Raw genomic sequence first — 25,829 nt, forward strand, 5'->3', positions numbered from 1 at the left:
TTTATTAAAATAACATAAAACAAATGCCAGTTTTAATTTGATGGATACAAGATTGGTTATTTTATTTCATATTTTAAAATAAAAATATCTATTTATAAAATCAAATAGACACTTGTTTTCTTTTTTCCTTTTTTATAAACCCTTTCAGTTTAGTAACTGTAATTTCAAAAACGGACTTTAATTAATTTCAGTCAGTCAAACTGTTTAACCTAATTAACTAAAACTAGTTAATTTTTTTAAAAATACAATATTAATTCCCTCATAATTAAATGAATATTATATATATTAAAAAAGGAAAATTAGAATTATTTAATATCTCAGATGTTCTGCTGTAGATGTTCTTAGTAACCTCGTTTCCAAATCTAATGGCCGTGTGAGGCGTGAGTGGAAACCCGAAGACGCCGCTCCACTCCACAGAGGACGCCTATACTTCCGTGAATCCAGCGAGAGCGAGCGAGCGAGCAATCCGACTTCCTCACCCTCCCCTGCCGATGCAAGCTTCAAATCTCCATCTTGTCGCATTCTCCCTACCCTCCCTTCGCCCCTTTCATGGTTGGTGCAGGATTGTTCTCTTTTTTTCGGCTCCCTTTGCCTTGTTTTTTTAGATCTGCAGCTGATTCCCTCTTGCTAGGTTTCTTTTGTTCTGATCGGGTCATCAAAATGGCGCCTTTTGGTTGAGAAGCGAAGCTCAGCGGGTGTGGGTTTTGGTACGTGGTTGGTTAACTGCTGGGTTTTTTTCCCCTCTGATTTCGACATTTTATATTGGTCGCTTTCGCTTGATGTGCTTGGATTGAAAAAGTTCGACATTTGGAGATTGTATGGTGGTAGTTCTTCTTGGTTCCTTGATTGTTGTGGTCGATTCTCTTTATCCTAAGGTTGATGCAAAAATTAGGAAATTTCCTGTGAGGTTCATTGAATCATTGGTGTAGGATGGCTAACAAAAACACGCAGCTGTATTGTCCTGGATGCCGGCATCCTTTCTTATTTTGTCTCAGCTTTGCCATAATACTGGTTCTTCCCTACCTATTTTTCTTGGATTATGCCGGTTCAAAAGAGAAGTTCTTTTCAATGATTGAGAATCGGAGAACCCCTTTGAATGACCGTGAGGATGAACCCACATTGTCGACAGAGTCAACTTTTCGAAATCAAAATGGACCAGCAGATGAGGATCTTGAGCGATGTAATCCGAGTAAAGCAATGTTGAAGGTTTTCATGTATGATATGCCTCCAGAGTTTCATTTTGGTCTTTTAGATTGGACAGGAGATGGAAAGAGTGTGTGGCCGAATATCCAGACCAAAATTCCAGAACATCCCGGCGGGTTGAATCTACAACACAGCATTGAGTACTGGCTGACATTAGATCTTCTGTCCTCAAGATTCCCTGACCGGAGTGCTCCCTGCACGGCTGTAAGGGTTGATGATTCTCGTGAAGCTGATGTTGTGTTTGTGCCTTTCTTTTCTTCTTTGAGCTACAACCGCCATTCTAAGGTTAAACCACCTGAAAAAATTAGTAGAAATAAAGTACTGCAGAAGAAGTTGGTGGAGTATTTGACAGATCAAGAAGAGTGGAAACGGTCAGGGGGGCGAGATCACATTATAATGGCACACCATCCCAATAGCATGTTAGATGCTCGAACGAAGTTGTGGCCTTGCATGTTCATTCTTGCAGATTTTGGGCGATATGCTCCCCATGTTGCTAATGTGGAGAAAGATGTAATTGCTCCCTACAAGCATATGATCAGGACATTCTTTAATGACTCATCTGAATTTGATACTCGGCCTACTTTGTTGTACTTTCAAGGAGCTATCTACAGGAAAGATGTAAGTTCTTTTCTATTAATGCGACTTAATAATTGTATTTTTTTTACCCATATTTTTCATTCATCACTTTAAGTGGCACATTTTGATATACCAATTGGTTAACCAATGGCAAACATCTTCTTGATACTAATTACTACATATTTGTGTATGAATCAACACGAGAGGGACTAAATTCGAATGACAACATTTTTAATTTGAAAGTCAGAAATGAGTTTGAACTTGAGTCTAGGTAAGGCAGATAACTCTATTAAATAATTAGGAAAAGTAGTGACATATAGCACATTGAGATCATTTTAACTTTCCTAACTCTCTCGCCATTTTCAGTTCCCATTGAATTCAGTTGCTTGTTGAGTGGTCATCGAAGTCTATAAGATTTTATTGGTTCATATCTGCACATTTGCAGTAACCATACTTATAAATTGGAATGTCAGACAAAAAGAATGATTACACTAGAGCAGTAACTTCACATAATGTTATGAAATCCTTTTGCAGATTTGCCATCTCTATATAACTGAAACTCATATCAACTAAAGTGGATCGATCACAAGTAAAACTCCAACTGATTGGCTAATGAAAATTATAAGAAGGACTATAACTGCAAATTCAGCTACTTGTCAGCGCACAATAAAACATTGACCTTCCTGTGTTGAAATTTACTGACATCATCTTGATTTTTTTCTTGTTTTAAGTCAAGGATCAACTCTTTCCTTTCTAGATTAACATCATATGGATGTGCCTAGTGATCAACTTGTCAATCCTCACCATATGTGCGAATGCATATAATGAATGAGTGAATAACATTCTTACTAACATCGTTTCATGTCTTTCCCACCATATTCTCTCTAAGGGTTTCTCTCTTCCCCCAAATGGTCTATTTCTGAGTTGTTTCTTGATCAATAGTTGTTTTTTTTTGCATTGCATCTTTAACCCTGATTGTTTAAGTTGACCCAATCACTATAATTTCATTGTGTTCTACTATGTATCATTTTCTATTCATTTTGTGGATACATGTCTTTCTATTTGAAGTGACTCCACAAGAAATATTAGCTCATGGTACCTCTAATGAGCCATTTTACATATAGTTGGATGATATGGTATTTTTGCACGGTTACTCTTAGTTAAAATCTCTTGCATTGCCTAGTTATTTTGATCATTGGGAAAGTTGTAGTTTTCCTCGAGTTATTATAGAAATGCATTTACCTCTATGCATTATTCATTAGATTTGTTGGCCAATACCACTATAAACTGCATGTTGATGTGGATATGTGTGGGTTCCTTCATGTTCTTATAAGGAGTAAAGTGATACGGAACTTGCCATTACACTGGAATTTTGACCATCTTTATATCTTAGTTAAATGTGCATTAGGGGCAACTATATCAATATTCTTGAAAAGTATCACTCCTTATAATGGCATAGCCAGTATGCCCATGAATTATTTTGTTCTAACAGTAGCATGATTTGTTAATTCAAAATGAATTATTTTACTGATAAAAAATTATAGAGAATGAATTATGCGATTCTGGATGAATACCATAGAGAATGGGCTGACTCTTAGAACACTTGTTGTTTACTCGGATGGATGAATATAAGTAAAAAAAGGAGAGGACAGAGAGGGAAAGGAATAGGGGAATTACATGAAAACATTCCATCCGTGTGGTTCTTTTTGTTCCTTTCCTACTCCAATCTTCTGTCCTATTCATTCACCAAGGAAAAACGCCCTAGAAGTTTGTTAAAGAGCATTAGCAGCTTCTATTTTACAGACTATGGCATTAAACTTATGTTATATGTATGCTTAATGAACATCTAGTTCTTTTGCATGTTTTTGGTAAATATATATGCACAGAGGTACGACTTGGACATGCTGCTATGGATTTAATGGAAACTATCATCAAACTACTAGCCATAGTTTAAAATCTCATGCCGAAACATTTCATTCATCGGCACCGACACAAGCACGCCTCTGGTGCCTATATGCCTCGAGGCCCTGTGGACGCGTCGTGTGACGCCAGGCAGGATAGCGATTATTTTGCGGGTTGACGAGAAGAGGAAAGATTGAGGAGGACGAGAAGAGCAACCTCTAAGAAGAAAACTTTTTATTAAAATTCGGGGTTCATCCCTCAACATCTAAACATAACTCTTATATAGACCACAACCTAAGACTCAAATAATGAAAGAAAATATAATTAAAAGATCTTAATTCCAATCTTGTAAAGAAAGAATAAAGACAAATCCTCTCTAAAAAAATCCAAAAATCTGAAAATTAACCTAAATACCCAAAAAAATAAAAATTATCAAAAAATAGCAAAAAGGCCATGAAAAGGGTTTAAACGATGGAATTTAGGGCTGAAAATTTGATGGTTACGGTTTCACCAAAAACAAACATAGGTTTTCGAATTATGCATGCGTGACGACAAATAGAGCATGATTCCTAGTACTGAGTCAAAAGTTATGTTTGTTTGAAGTTTGAAGGCTCATATTTGACTTCAACATGAGTTGGGCCTGCATCATCGTGCTGCTGGCGATGCGTCCAAAGGCATCTGACGACATCTTCGGAGGCGTCGCTTAGGCCTAGCGACGCGTCCGGAGGCATCGCACAAGCTAGCAATGCATTTGAAGGCGTTGCCTTGGCCTAGCAATGCGTTCGGACGCGTCACGCGGGCTGGAATAGGGCGGGGGAAGGTTTTAATTTAATTAAATAACTTATCTTAATAGTTTTTTTTTATTTTTTAAAAATATTTAGATTAATTTTTTTATTTTTAGTTAATATATTTTATATTTAAAAAATACCGAAATTATGTCAGCACGATATGATACGGTACTGAAATTGTATCGTTCCGGTACAAAACCGAAATCCTAGCACGACTCGAGATTTAAAATCATGCTACTCGCCCTACGTCAAATTGGCTATGTGATGGTTGGTAGGATAAATTAATACCAATGATAGTTGGTTTATAGTATGGTGTATAGCTTGTGGGAGGGTGCCCAGTTGGCCTAGAGGGTGACAGATTTGCTATAATGAAGCAGGGATCAAATCTCGGCGGCAAGTGCGCATACCCTCTAGGAAAAATTCCTTCCACCCCTTAGCCATTTGCCGGTCGGCTATAAACTAACCCCGTGATTACTTTCCTTCACATAACTTGGGGACGAGGTGTGAAGGATATCTAGGGTGAGTGTAATTACCTTTTTTACTATAATGGCTTGTGGGAGGCCTGGGGCCTCAGGGTATGCCATGACTGTCGTCACTCTTCCTGTTGTTGCTTTCATCCATATGTGCCAACTTCTTGAAATTAGGTTTTTCGTCTTTTTTTTTTGGTTTGAAAAATTCTGGTTTTTCTTTGAAATAACGGGTTTTACTTTCTTAAGGTACATTCGAACTGAGTAACTACTATTGCCACAGTTAACATTAGATCTGGTTCCAGAGTGATGCATTAATAATGAGATACTTGTATTCTATTAAGAATGGACCGAACCTTGTTTATCAACCGATGACTAAAATCATCATCCTGCCCATATATTTCTGTTCTGTTTCTTTCCAGATCCATCAATGAAATTTTCTCTTAGTTTTTTTTACATTGACATTCTCTGATTCCTCATATGCCCCTTTGTACCGTCGTCGGATGCCATGCTCAAGCACCACCATCTCTGTTGATTATATGTAAAAACCTCTATAAATACCCACATTGGACACTTGGATGCACACCCCTATCCAATACTTAATTACACTTTGAACACTTGGATCCATGCCCATATCAAATACTAACTAGGATCCATGCCCATATCCAATACTACTAAGTTATTCACGAGTTCGAATAACATAGATGGCATTCAACCAAGACCTGTTTGTTTCAATTACCTCTTGGTCATTTTGAACAGAAAACCTACTACTATACATTTTAAGTTAGGCAGTAGAACCATGAAATTATAAAATCGTACTGCATTCAAGTTGATTCTTTTATTGAACATAGTTTCTGAAATTATTTGATAATTTCTCTTTGCGGTTTGATTTAAAGGGAGGCTCAGTTCGACAAGAGCTATTCTATCTTTTAAGAGATGAGGACGATGTGCATTTTTCATTCGGAAGCATCAGTAAGAATGGGATCAGTGAAGCTAGTCGAGGAATGCACGCGTCAAAGTTCTGTCTGAATGTCGCCGGAGACACTCCATCTTCCAACAGACTATTTGATGCCATAGCAAGCCACTGCGTCCCCGTCATCATCAGCGATGAGATTGAGCTTCCGTATGAAGACGTCCTCGACTATTCCAGTTTCTGCATATTTGTGCGCACTTCTGATGCCATCAAGAAAGGGTTTCTCATCAAGCTGATCAGAGGAATAAGCCGAGAGGTCTGGACCCAAATGTGGCAAAGGTTGAAGGCAGTCGAAGGCTATTTCGAGTTCCAGTACCCTTCTAAGAAAGATGATGCAGTTCAAATGATATGGCAGGCAGTGGCCAGAAAAGTGCCAGCAATTCGGCTCAAGCTGCACAGAGCAAGGCGGTTCGCGCGGTTCAACACAGAAGATCAAATTAGAAGCTTTAAAAGTTTTAAAAGTGTGTCATTGAGGAGCCGTCACCACCGAATTCATTAAACACTATTCGTCAAGATTTTTACAGCAACTTCTTTGTTTTCTTTGTGGAGTGTCAAGGAATTGGAGGATGAAATGATGGGATTCTACATTTTGGTATTGAGAATAAGTGTTGTTTTAGTATTGAACACTAGTGGAGCAATGCGATCTAGTATCGTTGGTCCTACGATAAACGATAAGGTATAAGTAAATCATCGAGGATATTTCGCATAGCTTCTCTTTGACGGTAAAAAAAAAGGGGGAAAAAATAAATATAAAAAATAATATTTCATTAGTTTGATAAAATAAATCTAGCAAAAACATTTTTAATAAAATAAAATATATTCTTATTCATAACTTTTGGCAATCTATTTTGCTCCCCTTAGAATTTTAAATGTTATAATTTACCTTCATAATTTATGGACACTTTTAATTTTCAACACTAAATTTATATATTAATCTTATCATTTAAATAAATATTATATTTAATCTCAAAATTAAATGAAGGATTTTTTTAAGGCCATAAAAAAAGAGCAACCCCCAGAAGGACTATTAAAAGATTACAGCATTGTTGCTTTTCTGTTGGCCGTCCAAATCACGTTACCAGATCGAGATGTCGCTGTTGGACGGCTGAGATTGATCTCCTATCCGTCGTCTTTACTCGTCGTTGCTTCCTCGATCGATAGATCGAACTCCTCTAACCTCTTCCTGGTCTCGCGTTCTGGCAAGGCGATCAATCGCGATCGGTTCTTTCTTCAGGTGAGATCTCTACCGAATCCTCTCTCTCCCTCTCTCTCTCGTCTCTGGTTTTGTTTCAGCTCCTTGATTGCTGGATTGCTCTCCTTCCTGTGGCCTCCTTAACCTGTTCCCGAACCCTAACCTGTTGTTTTCCTATTTCTGAATTGAATTCTCCTGATGTAACATATAATTGTTGGATTTGCTTTTTATAATCCCTTTCCGATTCAATCTATTGGTCTCAGTAGGTTTTAGTCTATGGTTTCTATGGATTCATCTTCTGATGTTTCTCGTATGGTGCTTTGCAGTGAGAAATGGAGATAATTAAGGACGTCCTGCTTCTGCTGATGTTGCTCGTAACTTCGATTCCAGATGTGTTCGGGATCCCTGTCACGGCGCCTGCCTTTATGTGGTCGCCTCAACATTACGGGTATCTAATTCACTCATTGAACAAATATCTTGCTAATTGTGCTTGTTTTTCCAATTACGCTCATGATTGCTAACTGAATAGTTTCTGTTTGAATCATGCTTCGATTTAAGCTAAGTCATGAAAGTTTTCATTTTATTTTGTTCTGTTCTTGTTCAAAAAGGAGTTGATTTCAACGTCGATAGCGATTGTTCTCACAACTGACAGAATTTTAACATTCAGATCTCAATATCAGAAAAACACGCATCTCTTGATGGTTACTACATTTTCACAGTTCATGGCACCTTTTTGGCTCAACCTGAGTCGTATTGATATCACTAAAAAACTTACTGTTTGAAAGTAACATAGAAGTTCAGGTGAAAAGAAAGTATACTAATTCAAATTTAGATTGTGTCATTTGATTAATTTTTTATAATATTCTCACTAAACCAGAAAAGGCTAAGTGTTCATTTATAGAACTACCGGTATGAGAGCATACAGTTTCTCAGTAGTCAGTATAAGACTTATGAACAGTGTGGATAGAGTTAATATAGAGAATCTTATCTATATATCGATGACTTAAGGCAGTGCAATTCTACTAGTGTCACTAGTACAATTTGTACTGCAAGGTGTCTTTCTTTTCATGTCTTGAAGGAAAATTATTTCTTCTGTTTTCCTTGTTGTGATGCAACTTTTTGAATTTGGAACTCCTCGCCTACTTATTATGCAGATCATCAAATGTTGACAAGAAAGAACTTGTTGTCTACCAAACAATCACCCCTAGGGATTTAGCTAGTTTGGTTTTGTCTGAAGGAGGTTGGTCAGACTTGGTGGTGAGCTATCCACTTAATTATAAACTATATATTCTAATGCACTTTTGTTATTCGAACCATTTACCATTTAAGCCAATATTGACTCAGGAATATCTCTCTGTAGTGCTCTAGGGAAGACGCTGACGAGAATATTGATGTAGCTATCCTTTTTATTGGAAGAAAGGTAATAAAGTTGGAAAGTTTTACACTTGTCACTTTATCGATAAGCACAGTTTTGTTGAGATGTGGGCCATCCTTTGAAATTGATACTCTTTGAAATTGATACTAAGTATTTATTTGAAATCTATTGGCTTCTCTATAGCAAGTGGAGAATGAGGTATGCAACTTATTTATTTGAATGAAGGATTTGTCTATCATTCTGGGTGGAACATGTTATCTTTATATGGAAGGTGAAGCATTAGATAATGATTTCTGTAGTAAATTTCAAATCACTGTATTTTGGTTTTGTTTCCCCACTTGATATGTTTATGATACATCTGAGTATTTCAAATTTCAAAATCTTGATCATGCATCTCTATTTTGGCTAATGTCCATGTACTGCCTTGTTCTTTAGTTGCAATCATCAGATGTCTCTAGTGCTAAAGTGCAAGACCCTTCTTTGATTGAGATGCTCAAGGTAAGGTTTTTTTTTGTGTGTGTGTTCTTTGTCTGTGCACTCTGATCAATGTTTTTGTTAGATTATGCTATATGAATTTATTTTTCTGCGTTGTTGCACAGTTCGCATTCACAACGTCAAATGTCTCCATGGCATTCCCATATGTTACCATTGATGAACGGGAGACATTGGAAGACTCTTTGGTAAAAGGTTTTACAGAAAATTGTGGACAAGCATCAGGAATGAATCGTATTGCTTACTTGAACACTTGTTCCATTAATGGAGAAAATGGTAGGAAACTTGAAGGCTTGCATTCACTTGAGGTAAACTAGTTTGATTGTTTCTAACTTGTTGCTTATGCATAACTCTTTGACCTAATATGATTAAAGTATTAAATGTGGTAGGGCTTTTTGGATTCAAGGACGAGTGGGAAGACTGATTTGATTGTTTTGTGCCATGGAAGTTCTGAAGAATCAGATAGCACTCACTCAGAAGGTTTATATGTTTCTAAAAGATGTAGTTTGGTCATTTCCCACAGTAAATGTTATGGTTACTGGGTGGATCAGTAATTTGATTTTGTTTTGTTGATATCTGCAGGGGAGGTTCTGTCGGACGTAGTTGATTTACTAAAGGAGTCTGGTGCCAAGTACACATTTCTTTATGCTTCTAGACCTCACGGGATTCAGTATCCGACTCGTTTGGCAGTGAGGTATCTTGCAGAAGGCACCGGCAATGCCTCTGCAAACTCAACTTGTGATGGAATCTGCCAATTGAAGTCATCACTCCTTGAAGGAGTTTTTGTTGTAAGCGTTTCATCTCTGTGCTTCTCAACCTGCACTAATCCTTATTTTCATGCTTATGGTCAAAATCTTCATTCTGTAATTCAAAATGCATTGCAGTTTACTTTATTTTAAATACTTACAGTTGCATAATTATATGCAATTTAATGGCAATAATGGGATTATTGTGGATTCCTGTCATATTCAGAAGTTGCATATGATAACTTACTTTAATGCTTCTTCGCTACAACCTGCATTAGCAAGGCACTAATTAGGTCATAGTATTTATTTAGTCCAAAAAATTCCTAGTTACATTTCTTTTGTTGTTTTGTTTTGCTCTTTTTTCAGGCAATCGTTCTACTCATAATATTGATATCGGGTCTATGTTGCATGGCTGGAATTGACACACCCACAAGATTTGAGACTCCCCAAGAATCTTGAGATGGTATATTAAAGAATTTTGTGTGAACCTAATCCACTAAGTTCTCATCTTTGCCAGATTTTATGGGTATATTTGTTTTTTATTTGTTTTGCCCATCAATAATACACTACGAGTAGTTTGTGTACATGACCAAGGAATTTGTTCTTAAAAACTTTGACCTCTCACAGGCCAAAGTTACACCTTTCATTCATGTTGTATTATCAGTTTGTATTGCTTCAAGAATTTTTCCTCTCTTCTTGAGTTGGAATGTATTTACTTAAATGGATAATAAACAAGGAGAGACAGAAAACAGAAATTGAACAAAACAAATTTGCAGCCGAGTAACTGTAATTCATTGTAATTTTATCATCTTTTTTCTCTTTTCGCCTCTTGTATATATCTGTCTACCCTATTAGACTAAGTCTTAGGTTTCTCGAACTTTGAGACTTATGAACGGAATGTTTAAGTTGCATTGTTAAAAGTTTCTAGTTTTCATTTGTTCACTAATAGATCAATGGGTTTTAGCTACTTCATTGGATGAATCCATGAACAGATATGTTAATTCTGTTGCTACTTATCAATCAACTAGATTTAATCACAAGGCTGCACATCTTATTTGATCTTGCAACTTCCTAATCACATGATCATTCCTTTACTGGCTTTCCATATACCTTTCATTTTGTTTTATAAAAATCTTTACTAGTTAATAATGAGGCTTATTGAATTATAAGTTTATGTAAGTTAATACATATATTACCTAAATGATAGTTATGATCATTAAGAGCAAATGAGAAAGAGTCGAAATTGTTTAGATGTGTATAAACTTTTATTAGATGTGTATAAAATTTAGAAAGAAATTAAGGTTACATAGAGTATTTAAACTACAACAAGAGTGAACCTGGACATGAAGATTAGCATTTTAGGGTGAATTGATTAGTAGAAATAAGAATTAAATGTGACAAATCCAAATATATAAATGAGTGAAGAAATGAATTGATCTAGTAAATTAACTTTAAAAGTAATTTTAAATTCTTAATATGTTTGAATTTTCCATATCCCTTTTTTTCTGATTAGGACTTGGATGCTTTCTTTGTCCTATTATTACTCATCTGTCTGCAGAACTCGTCCATGTTCAAACACTTCAGCTTTGATCTCTCGACATTTTGTTTGTTTTTATCTGCGCGTCAAACTGACAGCAAAAAGATTTGATCACTTATCCATTCGGAGAAATTTATCCATTTCATCAGATAAGCATCCTTTTCAGGATGGCAGTGACAAGTCATTTGATCGACTAAATTACGTTGAGATGGATGCCAATCAAGCCGAAGTAGGTGAGTTGATAACCTCAAACCCTTGTCACCATGACATAATCAACTCATTATCATTTTAGCAACCACGTATATCTGAATCTGAAGTAATTAAAATAACCAGTGTTGCCCACCAACACCAATGTCATTATGTCAAGTCCAGTTAAGCTCCTTGATTCCTTCCTGTCTGCTGTTCACTGCTTTGTATGATGCTACTAATTCAATGCCATTATTCTGAATGATTTCACAGTTTGGTTAGATATTCTTCAACAGAGAACCAGACATTCAACTCATTATACTGGATTGTGTAATCTACAAAGCCAAGTTCTAGTTTTTTGAACAAATTCTTGGGAAGGTTTTATGGTGTCTACTTCGTTTTTTTTCATTATTAAGATATCCTATAGGTTTCGACTTTTTGGAACAAGAGAGAGAATAAAGTTACAGGCACGAGTTTTTAAGTTGGATACTGATAGTTCATCAAGTGAGGACTCGATAGTAGTGACTGGGGATTGAAGAAGGTTTGGTTCGTGAAGCTGGAATTTTTGGGTGCAAAGTTGACCCTTTTTGCCGGCGATGCTTCGCCCCCACCGCCGCTGCCGCAGCCGAATTCGAAACATCCATGGCGTTTCAGGCCGTGCTCTGTTTTGAAACCGGGGGAAGGCGGTTGAGGGAGATGCTGCGGAACCAAGTAGCTGCTGCTGCCGCCGCCATGAAGGAAGGATTGGTTGGGATTCGAGTTGTTGTCCAAGGAGGATGATGCGTGATCGAGCAGGCGCGAGAGGGCGGAGTAGTCGGCGGCCTCTAGGAGCTCCGAGAAGGAGTAGGATTTCGGAAGAGTGAGGAAGGTTTCGTCCTCCACGCCGGAGTCTTCCTTGTCGGCGTCCGTGGCGGATTGGTGGTGGCCTCCCTTCTTGTAAATCCGGCAAAGGACCCAATCGTCCAGCTGAGATAAGAATCGACGCCGTCAAAAAAAGAAAATCGATCTGCACGCAGATCGAAAATAGATGGATCGGTACCCTCATGGAGGAATCCCTGGTGAGTTTCTTGGGCGTGTAGTCGTGGCTGTTCCTGGGGTGCCCCGCCTCGGCGAGGCGGTACTCGTGCATGATCCACTCGGTCTTGACGCCTCGAGGCGGCCGACCGCGGTAGAACACGAGCGCCTTCTTCACGCCAATGCTTTTGCCTTCCTCGCCGCGAAGCCTCCCCTTGCCGGAAAATATCGGCTTGTCGGTGCCGGTAGCCTTCCAGTACCCCGACGCCGCCGATCGGTTGGGGCGGAAGCCGTTGGGGTACTTCCGGTCGCGGGGGCTGAAGAAGTACCACTCTCGATCGCCGAACGCTGCCATGGCTGCACCAAGAGAGAAACACACACACAAAAAAGGAGGCGATATGTGATCTAGGTGATCGATTTAAGGTTTACGGGCGGCGTTTGAAGGATAGAGAGAGAGAGAGAGAGAGAGAGACGAACCGGGGAGGTTCCAGGGATCGAACTTGTATATGTCGACGTCCGCGATGATAGAGGCAGGGCAGGGGATGGAGGCGGCGCGGTTCTTGAGGTAGTGGAGGATGAGCTCCTCATCGGTTGGGTGGAAACGGAAGCCCGGCGGCAGCGACATTGGACCGGCGGCAGTCGACATGCTTCGAAGCCGACCACGATCGAATCCGATCGATCGGCAATTGCAGGAGCGACTCCCTCGTTATCGGTACCGTGGGAACTCGAAGAAGAGGAACTGAAATTTTTGGAATGCGTGGAAGTGGGCGTGGTTATAACAACGCGAGGGTGTTTGGACGTTTTTGTCGTCTAGCGATCGGATTATCGCCCTAAATACTTAATATCAATATTTTAATTTGAAATGCTTTAGAATTATCAAAATATGTTAATATTTAACAAGATAATTATGTGATAGTTTGCAATTTTAATTTAATGAACTTGCATGCCAAGTCAACGTTATTGCTTGTGAGCTAAAATGACTAAAATTTTCAAATTTAGTATTTTGAAAATCTTAAGTAAAAGCTTTTAGGTTCAACTCAAATTTCTCTTGATTGAACTTTAATTATTATTATTATTTTAAAAAAATTATATATACAAATTTGAGAGGTTATAAGTGAAAGAAACTCAACTTACATACAATCGTCTACTAAATAAAAAATAAGAATATTTATTCTCTCAATTCATTGTCAATTTACCATTGAAATCTTACCCTCGTTGTGGCATTGCGTAAAAGAAAGAATTACATGATGTTCCAAGACCAATGGACGATGTTTGCCAACCAATGAGAGCACGATACATGTACCACTCGATGCCTTTGAGGGAAACCATAATTAGAGAGAACAAAGGTCTATTAATCATCCACCATTAAGATAAACTCTTTCCTTAATTTGGTGGGATTAATGGACAGCACATAGGTTGATAGAACGGATTTTGGATTAGTGGTTGTCACTAGTTCTAAACAGGGAAACGAAAAAGATGGAGAAAGGAGATGTGGAAAGCCACCATTTTTGCTTTTAGGTTAAAAAAAATCAGAAGAAAAAAGAACTAGAGCGGTTTAGGCATGCTTATACCATGCCATGGCAATGCATGAGAGAGCTGTATAAGTTGATTAAAGATTGATTTAACCATGTATTTAAATAGCAAAAAAAAGACGACTAAAAAAATAACATCGTACTCGTACACGCATGGATTATAAGTTGTTAAAATGAATCCATTTTTATTAATAAAATTTAAGAGACTAATTATATTGCATATATCTTTCTCTGGGTATGTGGATTGAAACGAAGGCACTTGTCACGTATGGATTCGATCTGACCTTCATGTTGTTTAAGTGGGATTGGATTGGAGGAACTGATGAAAGTACAACATGTTAAGGCAGCTTAAAGCGCGACAATGACCCTTAAAAAGCAAAAAAGAAAGATGAAGACGAAAATTCAAAAGATTGAGGAAAATATCTCACTTTCGAATTTTGTGTTATTAATTAAGAATAAAAAAATAGATGGAATGGAGATTATACATAAAAGGTAATTAATTGATAACTTGATATAGATAAAAAAAGAAATTATTTCTCACCAATTTATATTTTACCTCGTCTAATATCAAACTTCAAACATACCTCTAATACATATATTTAAGAAAAAAATAAATAGATAACGATATAGAAAACAACACTACAAAAGAACACGTTTATAAAATGTTTGTAATAGTCAAACTCTAGCCACGAATTGATAAAAAGTTTGATATTTGATATTTATGATGATAATTCAATTAGTATCCACACTTTTCAATGTCTATCCTCGTTAAGTGTTGCTTTCAAATACTCATGGCCAGAACGCGTCCACACATGGAAATTAAAGTTTCTTGAATTATTGCAATCTACATCTGCAACTTTTTGACTTAGAATTTGCGTCGTAATCCAACTATTATATATATATATATATATATATATATATATATATATATATATGCAAAAAAAAAAACAAAAACTACAAAATGCTTGATGAATATTAAGTAAGCAAACCCTACAAGTAACGTTTTCTATGAAAGTCATGGTCAAATAGGATGATCCAACTTTGTGGTTTAAAAGACATAAGTTGGAGAATAAACATGCAAAATAACCTAAAGCTTAAGTGAAGAAAAGTCCAACACTACACAAGTACAAAAGTCGACGAAGGTACAAAAGTTCCTGTTACGTGGCGTAATTACTTTGACTTTTCCTTATAATTTCATTTTAGATTGAGTACAAAGTCAAAGCAAGTAGCTTTCCTCGTGTGGTGTGTTACGTTATGAGACTCATAATTCCTAGTCGCACTATTCACATCTACTTGGAAGAATTTATGCTTGAGAGAGTAAAATAGTTGGGTGTAGGCAATGCAAAAGTCAAGAGGAGAAGCCTTGACTAAGAATAGAACGAAAGTGAAGTTACTTTCAAACATCGTAATAACAAATATACACTGGATAAAGTTAATCACATCTTTTCTATTTCTCCTTTTCATCTGTCTTAAAAGTTCTAAATTTACATTTAATAAATGGTGAAAATGGAATTTTTAAATATTTCAGTTCAACTTTATCCTTTCAGATCTATCATAATAATTAGAACTTAGATTGACTTAATCGGATGAAACTAAAACTGATGTTAATCAAATTGGGCTGATCAATAAAATAATGGAAATGGGCCAACGGCCCAAACAAAGCCCAATTGCAAGCTATTTTCTAAAGAAGGAAACAACTAGCAAAGAAAAAAAAATCAAATATTTTTAAGTTTTTTTTTTGACAGAAGAAAAGAGAGGAAAATTTCTTAAAAATCAATTTCCTATAAAAAAAATGATTGTCAACCATTTAAATCACTTAATTCTGGAGTGAAAAAAAAAATGAAAAACACAACTCCTGACAGCTATTGTTGATTTGTTTATAGGTAGGTAAAATCGATGAAATCTAACAATAAAGTCAGATAAAGGCAGCAAATAATTGATCTCAAAAATTGTGATAAATGTGTGAAGCTCAATAGTTGAAAATGAGTGTACCATTGGTTTCTACCCTAAATTGTCCTCTACTTTACCTTTGTCAAAGCCATCATAATATTTTTTGGAGCATAAAAATGAATTCTTTATAACAAATTTTAAGATCGCTACACACTATCAAACCCGCAATCATCTAACATTTAAAGGGTGAAAATCTTTCCAATCTAAGTAAAAATTATTACTAACTCAACTAAAAACACAATACTTGAGATAAAAGGACATAATTGCAGTAGGTATGCTGTTTAAAAAAAGGTAGATCCGCTACCTTAGCGGCCCCCCTAGTGCCGGCCCCACGGATATGGAGGGAGGTTCATGTAGAGATACCATGCGCCCACCGTCTGTGCTACGCCCTGGGGGCAGTAGGTATGCTGTTTAAGAAAGTGGACCATGAATTACAAAAAAAAACAATAGCCCATAAATGAGAGTGAACTAAAAGTATAATATTATATCAAAATCGAAGAACCATATATGACTTAGATAAAAATAAAGCAAATTAAAATTGTGAAATGAGAGTGATTTTTCAATAATCAATGTAAAATATTGACTTATTTTTGCACCAAACAGTGTATGGTCACTAAAAAATGTGAACAATCATTTCCGAAAAAAGAATGCTTCGCATGGCACAAAATGCAATTTTAATGGTCAGAAAACGAGGAAAGTGAAATTTACTCGTCGTTTTTTCCGTATCGCATTGAAATCGATCTCGATCCCTTCAAGGACAAGAAAGATTCGCAGTGTTTTAAACGAGCAACGCAAAGCGAAGAGGACCACATGCATTGCACGGCGTGGAGTGTTCTTATTGCATCAGCGTGATCCTCAGCCCTCGTCGCATTCAGGTTCAATGCACGATTCGCATTACTTGTCGTCCCGTGGTCTCCCAAATATAATTAATGCTGATACCCCATTAATTATAATTATTGTAGAAGCATGTACTAATCCAGGAAATATAAATGCATTAAAGAAAAATAAGGGCGATAATCAAAATGTAAAAAAATGCAAGAGTCAATGAATCGTAAAAAACAGAATTAATTACCTCAACAAACAGGCGCATAGGCATCTCTCTGCGAAGACCACGCTTTCTCGGATATGAAACGCGTAAAGAAAGCTTCCTGGAATGAAGGGTGGGCCCCGCCTTTGTGTATATATAGGAGGAAAGAATCTTCGATTTGGTGAATTTGGACGGGGTGGGACTAAAAATGGCGGTGGAGCTGAGACGAAAAAGACGGGACGCCGAAGCGGAGCTTAACCTGCCGCCGGGCTTCAGATTCCACCCCACCGACGACGAGCTCATCCTTCACTACCTATGCCTCAAGGTCGCCTCGAAGCGCCTGCCAGTCCCCATCATTGCCGAGGTCGACCTCTACAAGTTCGACCCCTGGGAACTACCAGGTGCTCATCAAATGCATCTGATCAAGCTTCGATTTTTAGTTCATTCCAACTTACCAATTACTCGGGGTTTTCCGTTGCAGAAATGGCGTTGTTCGGGGAGAAGGAGTGGTACTTCTTCACTCCACGCGATCGGAAGTACCCAAACGGCTCGCGGCCGAACCGGGCCGCCGGGAAGGGATACTGGAAGGCCACCGGCGCTGACAAGCCGATCTCCAAGAAGGGGTGCTGCCGGACTGTGGGGATCAAGAAAGCTCTCGTCTTTTACTCCGGCAAGGCGCCGCGCGGCGTCAAAACTGACTGGATCATGCATGAGTACAGACTGGCCGACGCGGATCGCAGCCCCAAAAACGGAAGCCTCAAGGTATAGAAATTCACACCTTGCTTCAAAGAAAACAAGTGTTTTTTACATGTTAAATTCACGCTTTTGTTAAAAAAAAAAAGGTGATTTTTTTTTCATGTTTCTGTCGATGAACGCAGTTGGATGCCTGGGTTCTTTGCCGGTTGTACAACAAGAAGAATACCCGGGGGAAGATGCTTCAGCCGCAGGAGGAGACGTCGACCGTGGACTCTGTGGACAGGACGCCGGAATCCGAAGTGGATAACGACGCCCTGTTGCCGGATGTTAATGGCCTGGCGTTTCCATCCGTTGCTTCGCAAGCTTTTGCTCCCCCAGTGATCGAGAAGAGTTGGGTGAAGGAAGAAGACAGTCGATGGTTCATGGACTTGGAGCTGGACGATTTGCAGTGTTCCTGCATGCGTTTTGGAGCATCGCCTGTTTTAGATTTAACCAACCAAGATTACTACTTCCAATTCAATGCAACAACTCCAGTTCCGATCGCAGCCAAAACATTGCAATTCTGATTTGTGAAGAACAGGATAGTGCAGAGAATTATAGATCAAAGATCTAAGCAGGGTTTTCTTCTTCACTCACTTTTTCTTTGTTTTTTTTCCCCCGCCTATTTAACGCATCATATAAAAACATTTGTCAAATTTAGTATTGAAGCCTTGTTTTCTCTCGAATAAAATTAATCTAATCGTATTTATCTTTCTTGCAAAGCCAATCCAATTTATCAATTTGCTCGTTGCGCCGAGCTATTTCATTTAATAAAAAAGTAAAACTTTTATTAACAACACTGATTATTTTTTAAAAAAATATGACAGGCAACCATCGTTTCAAATAACTTTGGATTATTTAAAAATTATTTAATTTTTCAAACCAACGTTGGGCTTCCCAAGCCATATATAATCGAATCCCAACGTTGGTTTGAAAAATATCACAGTTGGCCTCTTTTATTTGACGTTGGCAGCTACGACATGACCGATCGTACCAGGACGGATCTCCTGACCATAAATTATAAAGTATAGATATGAGGATGGTTTACTTTATAGGTGATTAATTTTGATAACTTGTATAGGGTCATCAAAATTAATTAATTATAATAAGTGGATCATCATCTTATTTGTAAATTATGGACTAGAAGACTCCGTCTAATCAACATTGACGCAAATTTTACTTGAGTTACGGGAAAAAAAGATAGATCATGATCAATTTAAATTGCAAATCAAAGGATCTCGATCATACGCGTATATCTTACTTGAGTTATGAGAAATAAGATAAATCATGGTCAATTTATATAGTCAAACACATATAATTAGATGATGGGAGTAATTTTACGACTATATCTTGTTATAATAAATGTATCATTTCCTAATCAATTAGGTACTTAAAAGGGGCCACATAAAAGATAGATTAAAATAGGAGAGAACGATTAACGTGGAGGTCAAAATAAAAATAATCAAAACTCAAGTCCTCCGGGCAAGCATAGTGGGCCGAACAGGCTACACGGTTGGTCGGACATGGTTGTTCGGACGGTCGATCACGGGGGACCTATGACGATGGTTAGAGACAAGGCGTAAATCCCTCAAACCCTCGTCTCAATCGGACGCCATGACCGGTCATATGAAAGGTAGTCCTCCAACAACAAAAAAGTTGAATAAAGGAAGATAGTTATGTTCAGTATGATTGAGCGGGGACGTCCTTGCCAAGTGGTCTCCGGTCGTTCTACAATGGGACCTGTTGGTGCAATCGACCTAGGTTTTGATGTGTGTGTCAAAGAGTTTAAGTTAGTTTTTTATATGTATTTGATATATGTTTAAGTCATGTAGGACTTGGAGAAACACATGAGAAACTTGGTGCGGTCAAGTATAGAAAGCTCATCCAAGGGCTCGGATCCTTGAGTCGGTAAAGGATGGTGTGGAAAACATCTGAGGGGCCGCCGGACGAGGAGCAATGGAGTGGAGCTGAGGGAAGTGGACTTCAAGGCAACGTGAATGATGGCACGGAGAGGAGTCGCGGGCTCGGGTGCATCTGAGGGACGAAGGCCGAGAAAGAGGACTTCAAAGGCGACTCCGAGGATGAGTGTGAGAATGTACTGGGACCAGTCGACTGATCCTATTTCACATAATGCACAGAATGATTTTGTGCTTGTCGACTACGGGGACCAGTCGACTGGTACATAACCGTTGGCAGAAATTGGATTTTTGCAGAGAGCCGTTGGCTGGATCTAACGACACACCAATCGACTGGTGCTTGGACCAGTCGACTGGCGTCGGGGTTGAGTTAATTTGATGATCAGCTCTCTCCACTTATTTAAGGGGAGCTTTGGGGCATGAAGAAGGTTACTCATGCACATTGAATAACTTCTAGTCTCTGCCTAAAGCGTCCAAAGTTCACTCTCTTTCTCCTAAACCTAAACTTCATCTTGTAAAGAGGGAGATATTCTTTGTGAGAGGTTTGCTCCACCAAGAAGGAGAAGCTCTAGCCGGAGATTGTCGGGGACTGATCCACCGAAGGATCAAGGGCTCGTCCACCTCAAGGACACATCGTGGAGTAGGAGCAAGCAATCTCCAAACCACGTTACATCGAGCTTATTAGCGTTTGTATTTTTCCTTGATTGCTTTCATTGTTTTGTTTAGTGTATTCCGTTGCGTACTAACCTTCTTGTAGAGAAGAAATCGATTTGGGGGTAGCCTAGCTATCCAACCCCCCTTCAAGCCGACCACCGATCCTCCTACAGGACCCACCTATGTATCTCATCATACCTTTTTAGAGGCTTGTACCACTGACAACGGAGCATGTCCAGCAGCCAAACTGTGATTTAGAAGCTTCCAGTATGTCACATAAGAGATTTATGTGTTCGCTTAAGAAAAGGTGTCAAAGACACTTTTTGACTTGTCTTTTCTTTCGACGCTTTGGAAAAAATGCATATGCTTTGAAATGTGTGCATAAATATTACAATGACACTATGAAAGGGGGTTCCCAACTACAGGAGGAGGTATGCACAACTTTGTTATTCTACATGCTCTAGCTATAATTTTCTCCTATTCTCCATTAAGCGAAGGATTGATTTGAGCGTCTAAGGGACAACGTCGGGAACCCCTTCCTGGCCCCGCACTAACACACTTTGTATTGCAGGACCGAGTGAAGTCTTCATCCAGTCAACCGCAGAGCCACATCTCCAGCTAACCATCTTCTCTGCTTTCGAGTAAGATCATATTTGGCGTCGTCTGTGAAAACTTCACTTGTAGCCAAAATGTTAGGATGAAAGATGCTGGATGACTCACTACTGTGACATTAACTCAAGAAGATTTAGATATGCTAATAAATGCCCGAGTTGCAAAGATGATGTAGCAACAGCAAAAAGCGACAGCTGACTACCACGTGCTGAACAACCCGACAGTATCAGCAATGGGTCAAAAAGTTGACCCAAGAGCTCAAGCAGAAGACCTCGCCGACCAAAAGCCGAACAATAGGTCGACTAGCGCCTTCTGGGATGCTCCGAACTTACCAACCCCTACCACCGCACATTATTTCGCATGCTCTCAGAAGAGCAAGACCGAGCAGAAAGGACACAAGAGTCCTCTTCAAAGGATGTGCCCGTCTTGGACCGGCGGAAAGGCAAATCACCCCAACTCGATGACTCTCCCGAGCGGATCAATAAACAGTTCTCTCAAGAGATCCTAGACAACCAACTGCCACCTCACTACAGAACACTGACGATCAAGGAGTACACAGGGGCGACCGACCCCAAGGACGATCTGATCAAGTTCGACAACATGACCACACTACACCAGTATGCTGATGGAATCAAGTGCTGATTATTCCTCACCATGCTCTCTGGGTCAGCATAAAGGTAGTTCAAGCGCTCGTAGATCGGATCTATAGACAACTTTAAAGACTTCCGAACAGTGTTCCTCTAACACTTTGCAAGTAACCGTCGCTATCAGAAGACAAACGCCAACTTATTTATATTGGAACCCCAAGGTTGTTTTGGTGTAATCAACAAGTTAAGTTAGGTCCTGTGTGTTTCTAACCTTGTGTCTAAGTGTGCAGGAGCTTAGGAGCACAGGTAGTCGAGCGAAAGACGCAGCTAGCGAGAAGGACGGCAGTCCGAGGGACGAGGTGCTGCGGAAGAGTACACCAACGGACGAGAAGGAAGCGTGCGGTGGTACCGAGGGACGAAAGCTGGAGCGGAAGATTGCTCGGGGAGAAAGAGACGCAGCTAGCAAGAAGGACGGCACGCGGTACGTCCGAGGGACGAAGACTGCGGATGAGTACGCCGGCGGACGAGAAGGAAATGTTAGAGTGTATACTAAAAGCCTAGCTTTTGGTATAAATATTTATCTAGAAATAAGAATCACATTGGTCAAATGTCTACATTTATGATAAATGTAGTTGCTCAATTAATTTATATTGTAGATAACATGGTGTGTGGTGTCACACACAGAAGATTATATTATTGGTTCCTTATAAATTATAAACAGTAGCTCACGACCAAGATGGAAAGGAACAAACCATTGGAAGGTCGTAGTGTAATTAGGTATTAGTTTATCTTAACTATATAATTACACTAGTACACTTAGAGTGTATTGAGTAGGACCATTTGAGGTCGTTCCTTTTAAACCGACTTTATGAAGGAACAAAAACCTCAGTTATTATGGAAGTATGTGCTCTTAATCCTAATATAATAACAAGCACATATATTTGATATTTATTTATTTTATTTATCAATGGGTGAGATTTAGTTCGATGAATCAATAAGCCCGATAAGTTGGGAAATGATATGACTTATAGTGTGTGTTGTTGATTATAGAAGGAAACTGTGTCCTAGAGATACTAGGATGAGAATGTCCCCAAGAGGAGCTCATAAGGATTGTCATGTTAAACCCTGCAGGTGGACTTAGTCCGACATGATGATGAAGTTGAGTGGTACTACTCTTGGAGCTAGATATTAATTAAGTGAGTTGTCAGTAACTTACTTAATTAGTGGACATTTGTTATCTTAAACACAGGGAGACTAACACACTCATAATAAGAAGGAGCCCAAAATGTAATTTGGGATTGGTGCGGTAGTTCAATAATAGTTCTCTAGTGGAATGAATTATTATTGATAAAATTAAGTTGTGTGTTCGGGGCGAGCACGGGATGCTTAATTTTATCGGGAGACCAAAACCAATTGCTCCTTTCGGTCCCTATCGTAGCCTCTAGTATATAGAGATTTATACCCACCACATACCCACCTTCTGACCCATCCAATGGGGCCGGCCAAGCTAGCTTGGAACCCAAGCTAGGGCCGGCCAAGACCAAGTGGATGAGTCATGTAGGTGGCCGGCCAAAGCTTGGGTCCCAAGCTTATGTGGCCGGCCACTAGAATATTTAAAAGGATTTTTATTAAAATTATTTCTTATGTGGATATCATGATTTTAAAAAAGAGTTTAAAAATTAAAAATTTCCTTTTATTGCTTTCTACAAAAGATTAAGAGAAGAGATTAATCTCTTTCCTTATTTGTAGTTTAAAATGATGGTTTTAATTTTTGGTAAAAACTTTCCTTATTTGTAAATCATTTAACATGTTTAAAAGAGAGTTTAAAATTTGAAATCTTTCCTTATTTGTTGATTAAAGGGGATTTTAAATTTTAAGAAAACTTTCCTTTTTAAACCATGTTCATGATTTAAAAGAGAGTTTAAAATTAAATATTCTCTTTTATAAGTTTCTACAAAAGATTAAGAAAAGATTTGATATCTTTCCTTATTTGTAGATTAAAAGATATTTTAATTTTTAGAGATAACTTTCTTTTTATCCACATGTTTAAAAGAAAGATTTTAATTTATTGAATTTCCTTTTTATAAACTAATCATAAAGGGATTAAAATTATTGGAGAAATTTTTATAAATTTCTGGAGACAAATTAGGAAGTTTTAATTAATTAAAACTATCCTTGTTTGTAGCTTTTATATAGCCGGCCAAATAAAATTGAGAAAGAAAATTATTTTTAATTAAATAAATTTTCCTTTTCAATGGCAAAAGAATTAAGGAAGTTTTTATTAAAATTTCCTTATTTGCCAAGATCAAGGATTATAAAAGAGGGGGTAGAGGAGGCTTCAATGCTAACGAATCTATTCTATTTTTCTCCCTCTTTTCCTTGGTGGTGTGGCCGGCCCTTCCTTCTTCTCTTCTTCTTCTCTTTGTGGCCGAACCTCTTCATGCTTATGGAGTTTTAATTGGTGGCCGGATCTAGCTTGAGGAAGAAGGAGAGAAAGCCTACATCCCTTGGAGCTTGGTTGGTGGAAAAGATCTTCATCTTTTGGAAGCTTTGTGCTTGGCCGAAATTTGAAGAAAGGAGAAGGTGCTTTGGTGGTTTCTCATCTCGGAAGATCGTTGCCCACACAACGTCCGAGGTTAGAAGAGGAATACGGTAGAAGATCAAGAGGTTTTTCTAAAAGGTATAACTAGTATTTTTTCTTTCCACATCATACTAGTTATTTTTGGAAATAATACTAAATACAAGAGGCATATGATTCTAGAGTTTCAAATTTGATTTCGATATAGCGTTCTTTTGTTTTTCTTTTCCTTGTGATTTGATTGTTCTTTTCGGTTAACCTAAAGTTATTTTAGGAAATTAAATATTAGCTTTCCATAAAAGGTTTTGTCTAGTCGGTGGTGGTTGCTCCCATATCCAAGAAGGCCATGTGCCTCGCCACGTCAGTACTGGGAACCAATTATGGAAATTAATATTTAATGGAATTAATAACTTAAAGTGACTTGGGTCGAACGTGTTAAATTCCGCAGGAGATCCAAGTCAAAACCTAAAAGAACAAATAGATTAAGTTTTGGATCAAACGTGTTAAGTTCCGCAGGCGATCCAAAATTTAATTTAAAAGAACACATGGTAGCTAGGAAAAGGTTCAGACCTTTGTACAAATTTTTTGTACAGTGTGTTGGAGTGTATACTGAAAGCCTAAGCTTTGTAAACATTCATTATGAATAAAGAATCACATTTGGTCAAATTGTCTACATTTGTTTGTAGTTGTTCATTTAATTTATATTGTAGATAACATAGTATGTGGTGTCACATACAGAAGATGATGTTATCAGTACCTTATAAATTATAAACAGTAGCTCACGACTAAAATGGAAAGGAACAAACCATTAGAAGGTCGTAGTGTAATTAGGTATTAGTTTATCTTGACTATATAATTACACTAGTACACTCAGCATGTATTGAGTAGGACCATTAGAGGTCGTTTCTTTTATACTGACTTTATAAAGGAACAAAGACCTCAGTTATTATGGAAGTGTGTGCTCTTAATCCTAATATAATAACAAGCACATATGTTTGATATTTATTTCTTTAATTTATCAATGGGTGAGATTTAGTTCGATGAATCAATAAACCCGATAAGTTGGGAAATGATATCACTTATAGTGTGTGTTGTTGATTATAGAAGGAAACTGTGTCCTAGAGATACTAGGTTGATAATGTCCCCAAGAGGAGCTCATAAGGATTGTCATGTTAAACCCTGCAGGTGGACTTAGTCCGACATGACGATAAGGTTGAGTGGTACTACTCTTGGACTTAGATATTAATTAAATGAGTTGTCAGTAACTCACTTAATTAATGGACATTCGATATCTTAAACACAGGGAGACTAACATACTCATAATAAGAAGGAGCCCAAAATGTAATTTGGGATTGGTGCGGTAGTTCAATAATAGTTCTCTAGTGGAATGAATTATTATTGATAAAATTAAGTTGTGTGTTCGGGGCGAACACGGGATGCTTAATTTTATCGGGAGACCAAAACCAATTCCTCCTCTCGGTCCCTATCGTAGCCTCTTATTTGTAGAGTTCTATACCTACCTATACCCACCTTCTATACCCACCCAATAGGGGCCGGCCAAGCTAGCTTGGGAACAAGCTAGGGCCGACCTAGGTATGAATTTGGGTGGCCGGCCCTAGCTTGAACCCAAGCTAGTGGGGGCCGGCCAAATTAAATTAAAAAGGGATTTTAATTTTAATTTTTATTATGTGGAAGAAATAATTTATTAAAGAGAATTAAAATTAAAAAATCTCTTTTGTAAAAGATCTACAAAAGATTAAAGAAAGAGATTAGATCTCTTTCCTAAT

The 25,829-nt window shown here is 38.1% G+C and overlaps 4 protein-coding genes across 5 annotated transcripts; 3 read left to right on the plus strand and 1 right to left on the minus strand.

The window, feature by feature from the left end:
- Nucleotides 1–343: 343 nt before the first annotated feature.
- LOC121990951 (probable arabinosyltransferase ARAD1) lies at nt 344–6,535 on the plus strand. Of its 2 annotated transcripts, XM_042545001.1 has the most exons (4): nt 344–552; nt 632–707; nt 876–1,821; nt 5,833–6,535. In XM_042545001.1, exons 3-4 carry the CDS (start codon nt 931–933, stop codon nt 6,406–6,408), a joined length of 1,467 nt encoding a protein of 488 aa, XP_042400935.1. In that variant the 5' UTR covers nt 344–552; nt 632–707; nt 876–930; the 3' UTR covers nt 6,409–6,535. The 2 variants fall into 2 exon arrangements, with proteins under 2 accessions (XP_042400935.1, XP_042400929.1); XM_042544995.1 differs by having other exon boundaries at nt 632–1,821.
- A 461-nt stretch (nt 6,536–6,996) lies between these two features.
- Nucleotides 6,997–10,435, plus strand: LOC121990972. The gene is made up of 9 exons (XM_042545013.1): nt 6,997–7,143; nt 7,428–7,549; nt 8,256–8,358; nt 8,462–8,521; nt 8,912–8,974; nt 9,076–9,276; nt 9,358–9,448; nt 9,551–9,756; nt 10,081–10,435. Exons 2-9 carry the CDS (start codon nt 7,434–7,436, stop codon nt 10,171–10,173), a joined length of 933 nt encoding a protein of 310 aa, XP_042400947.1. The 5' UTR covers nt 6,997–7,143; nt 7,428–7,433; the 3' UTR covers nt 10,174–10,435.
- A 908-nt stretch (nt 10,436–11,343) lies between these two features.
- LOC121990966 (NAC domain-containing protein 2-like) lies at nt 11,344–13,218 on the minus strand. Its single transcript, XM_042545009.1, has 3 exons — nt 12,929–13,218; nt 12,477–12,808; nt 11,344–12,403 (listed from the first exon to the last, which is right to left on the minus strand). Exons 1-3 carry the CDS (start codon nt 13,095–13,097, stop codon nt 11,915–11,917), a joined length of 990 nt encoding a protein of 329 aa, XP_042400943.1. The 5' UTR covers nt 13,098–13,218; the 3' UTR covers nt 11,344–11,914.
- A 3,928-nt stretch (nt 13,219–17,146) lies between these two features.
- On the plus strand, nt 17,147–18,392 carry LOC122020008 (NAC domain-containing protein 68-like). The gene is made up of 3 exons (XM_042577736.1): nt 17,147–17,361; nt 17,442–17,722; nt 17,839–18,392. The coding sequence occupies exons 1-3, from the start codon at nt 17,169–17,171 to the stop codon at nt 18,220–18,222; spliced, it is 858 nt and encodes a 285-aa protein (XP_042433670.1). The 5' UTR covers nt 17,147–17,168; the 3' UTR covers nt 18,223–18,392.
- The last annotated feature ends 7,437 nt before the right edge of the window (nt 18,393–25,829 follow it).

The sequence above is a fragment of the Zingiber officinale genome, chromosome 1B (genome assembly GCF_018446385.1).
Source record: "Zingiber officinale cultivar Zhangliang chromosome 1B, Zo_v1.1, whole genome shotgun sequence".
Taxonomy (NCBI): Eukaryota; Viridiplantae; Streptophyta; class Magnoliopsida; order Zingiberales; family Zingiberaceae; genus Zingiber; species Zingiber officinale.

Coding starts and splice junctions, on each gene's coding strand:
- LOC121990966 (XM_042545009.1), bottom strand. CDS start 13,097: ATGTCGACTGCCGCCGGTCCAATGTCGCTGCCGCCGGGCTTCCGTTTC. Junction 12,809..12,928: donor CGATCCCTGGAACCTCCCCG/GTTCGTCTCTCT, acceptor CTCTTGGTGCAG/CCATGGCAGCGTTCGGCGAT. Junction 12,404..12,476: donor CCAGGGATTCCTCCATGAGG/GTACCGATCCAT, acceptor TTCTTATCTCAG/CTGGACGATTGGGTCCTTTG.
- LOC121990972 (XM_042545013.1), top strand. CDS start 7,434: ATGGAGATAATTAAGGACGTCCTGCTTCTGCTGATGTTGCTCGTAACT. Junction 8,359..8,461: donor GAGGTTGGTCAGACTTGGTG/GTGAGCTATCCA, acceptor ATCTCTCTGTAG/TGCTCTAGGGAAGACGCTGA. Junction 9,449..9,550: donor AGATAGCACTCACTCAGAAG/GTTTATATGTTT, acceptor TGATATCTGCAG/GGGAGGTTCTGTCGGACGTA.
- LOC121990951 (XM_042544995.1), top strand. CDS start 931: ATGGCTAACAAAAACACGCAGCTGTATTGTCCTGGATGCCGGCATCCT. Junction 1,822..5,832: donor GAGCTATCTACAGGAAAGAT/GTAAGTTCTTTT, acceptor TTTGATTTAAAG/GGAGGCTCAGTTCGACAAGA.
- LOC122020008 (XM_042577736.1), top strand. CDS start 17,169: ATGGCGGTGGAGCTGAGACGAAAAAGACGGGACGCCGAAGCGGAGCTT. Junction 17,362..17,441: donor CGACCCCTGGGAACTACCAG/GTGCTCATCAAA, acceptor TTTCCGTTGCAG/AAATGGCGTTGTTCGGGGAG. Junction 17,723..17,838: donor CCAAAAACGGAAGCCTCAAG/GTATAGAAATTC, acceptor CGATGAACGCAG/TTGGATGCCTGGGTTCTTTG.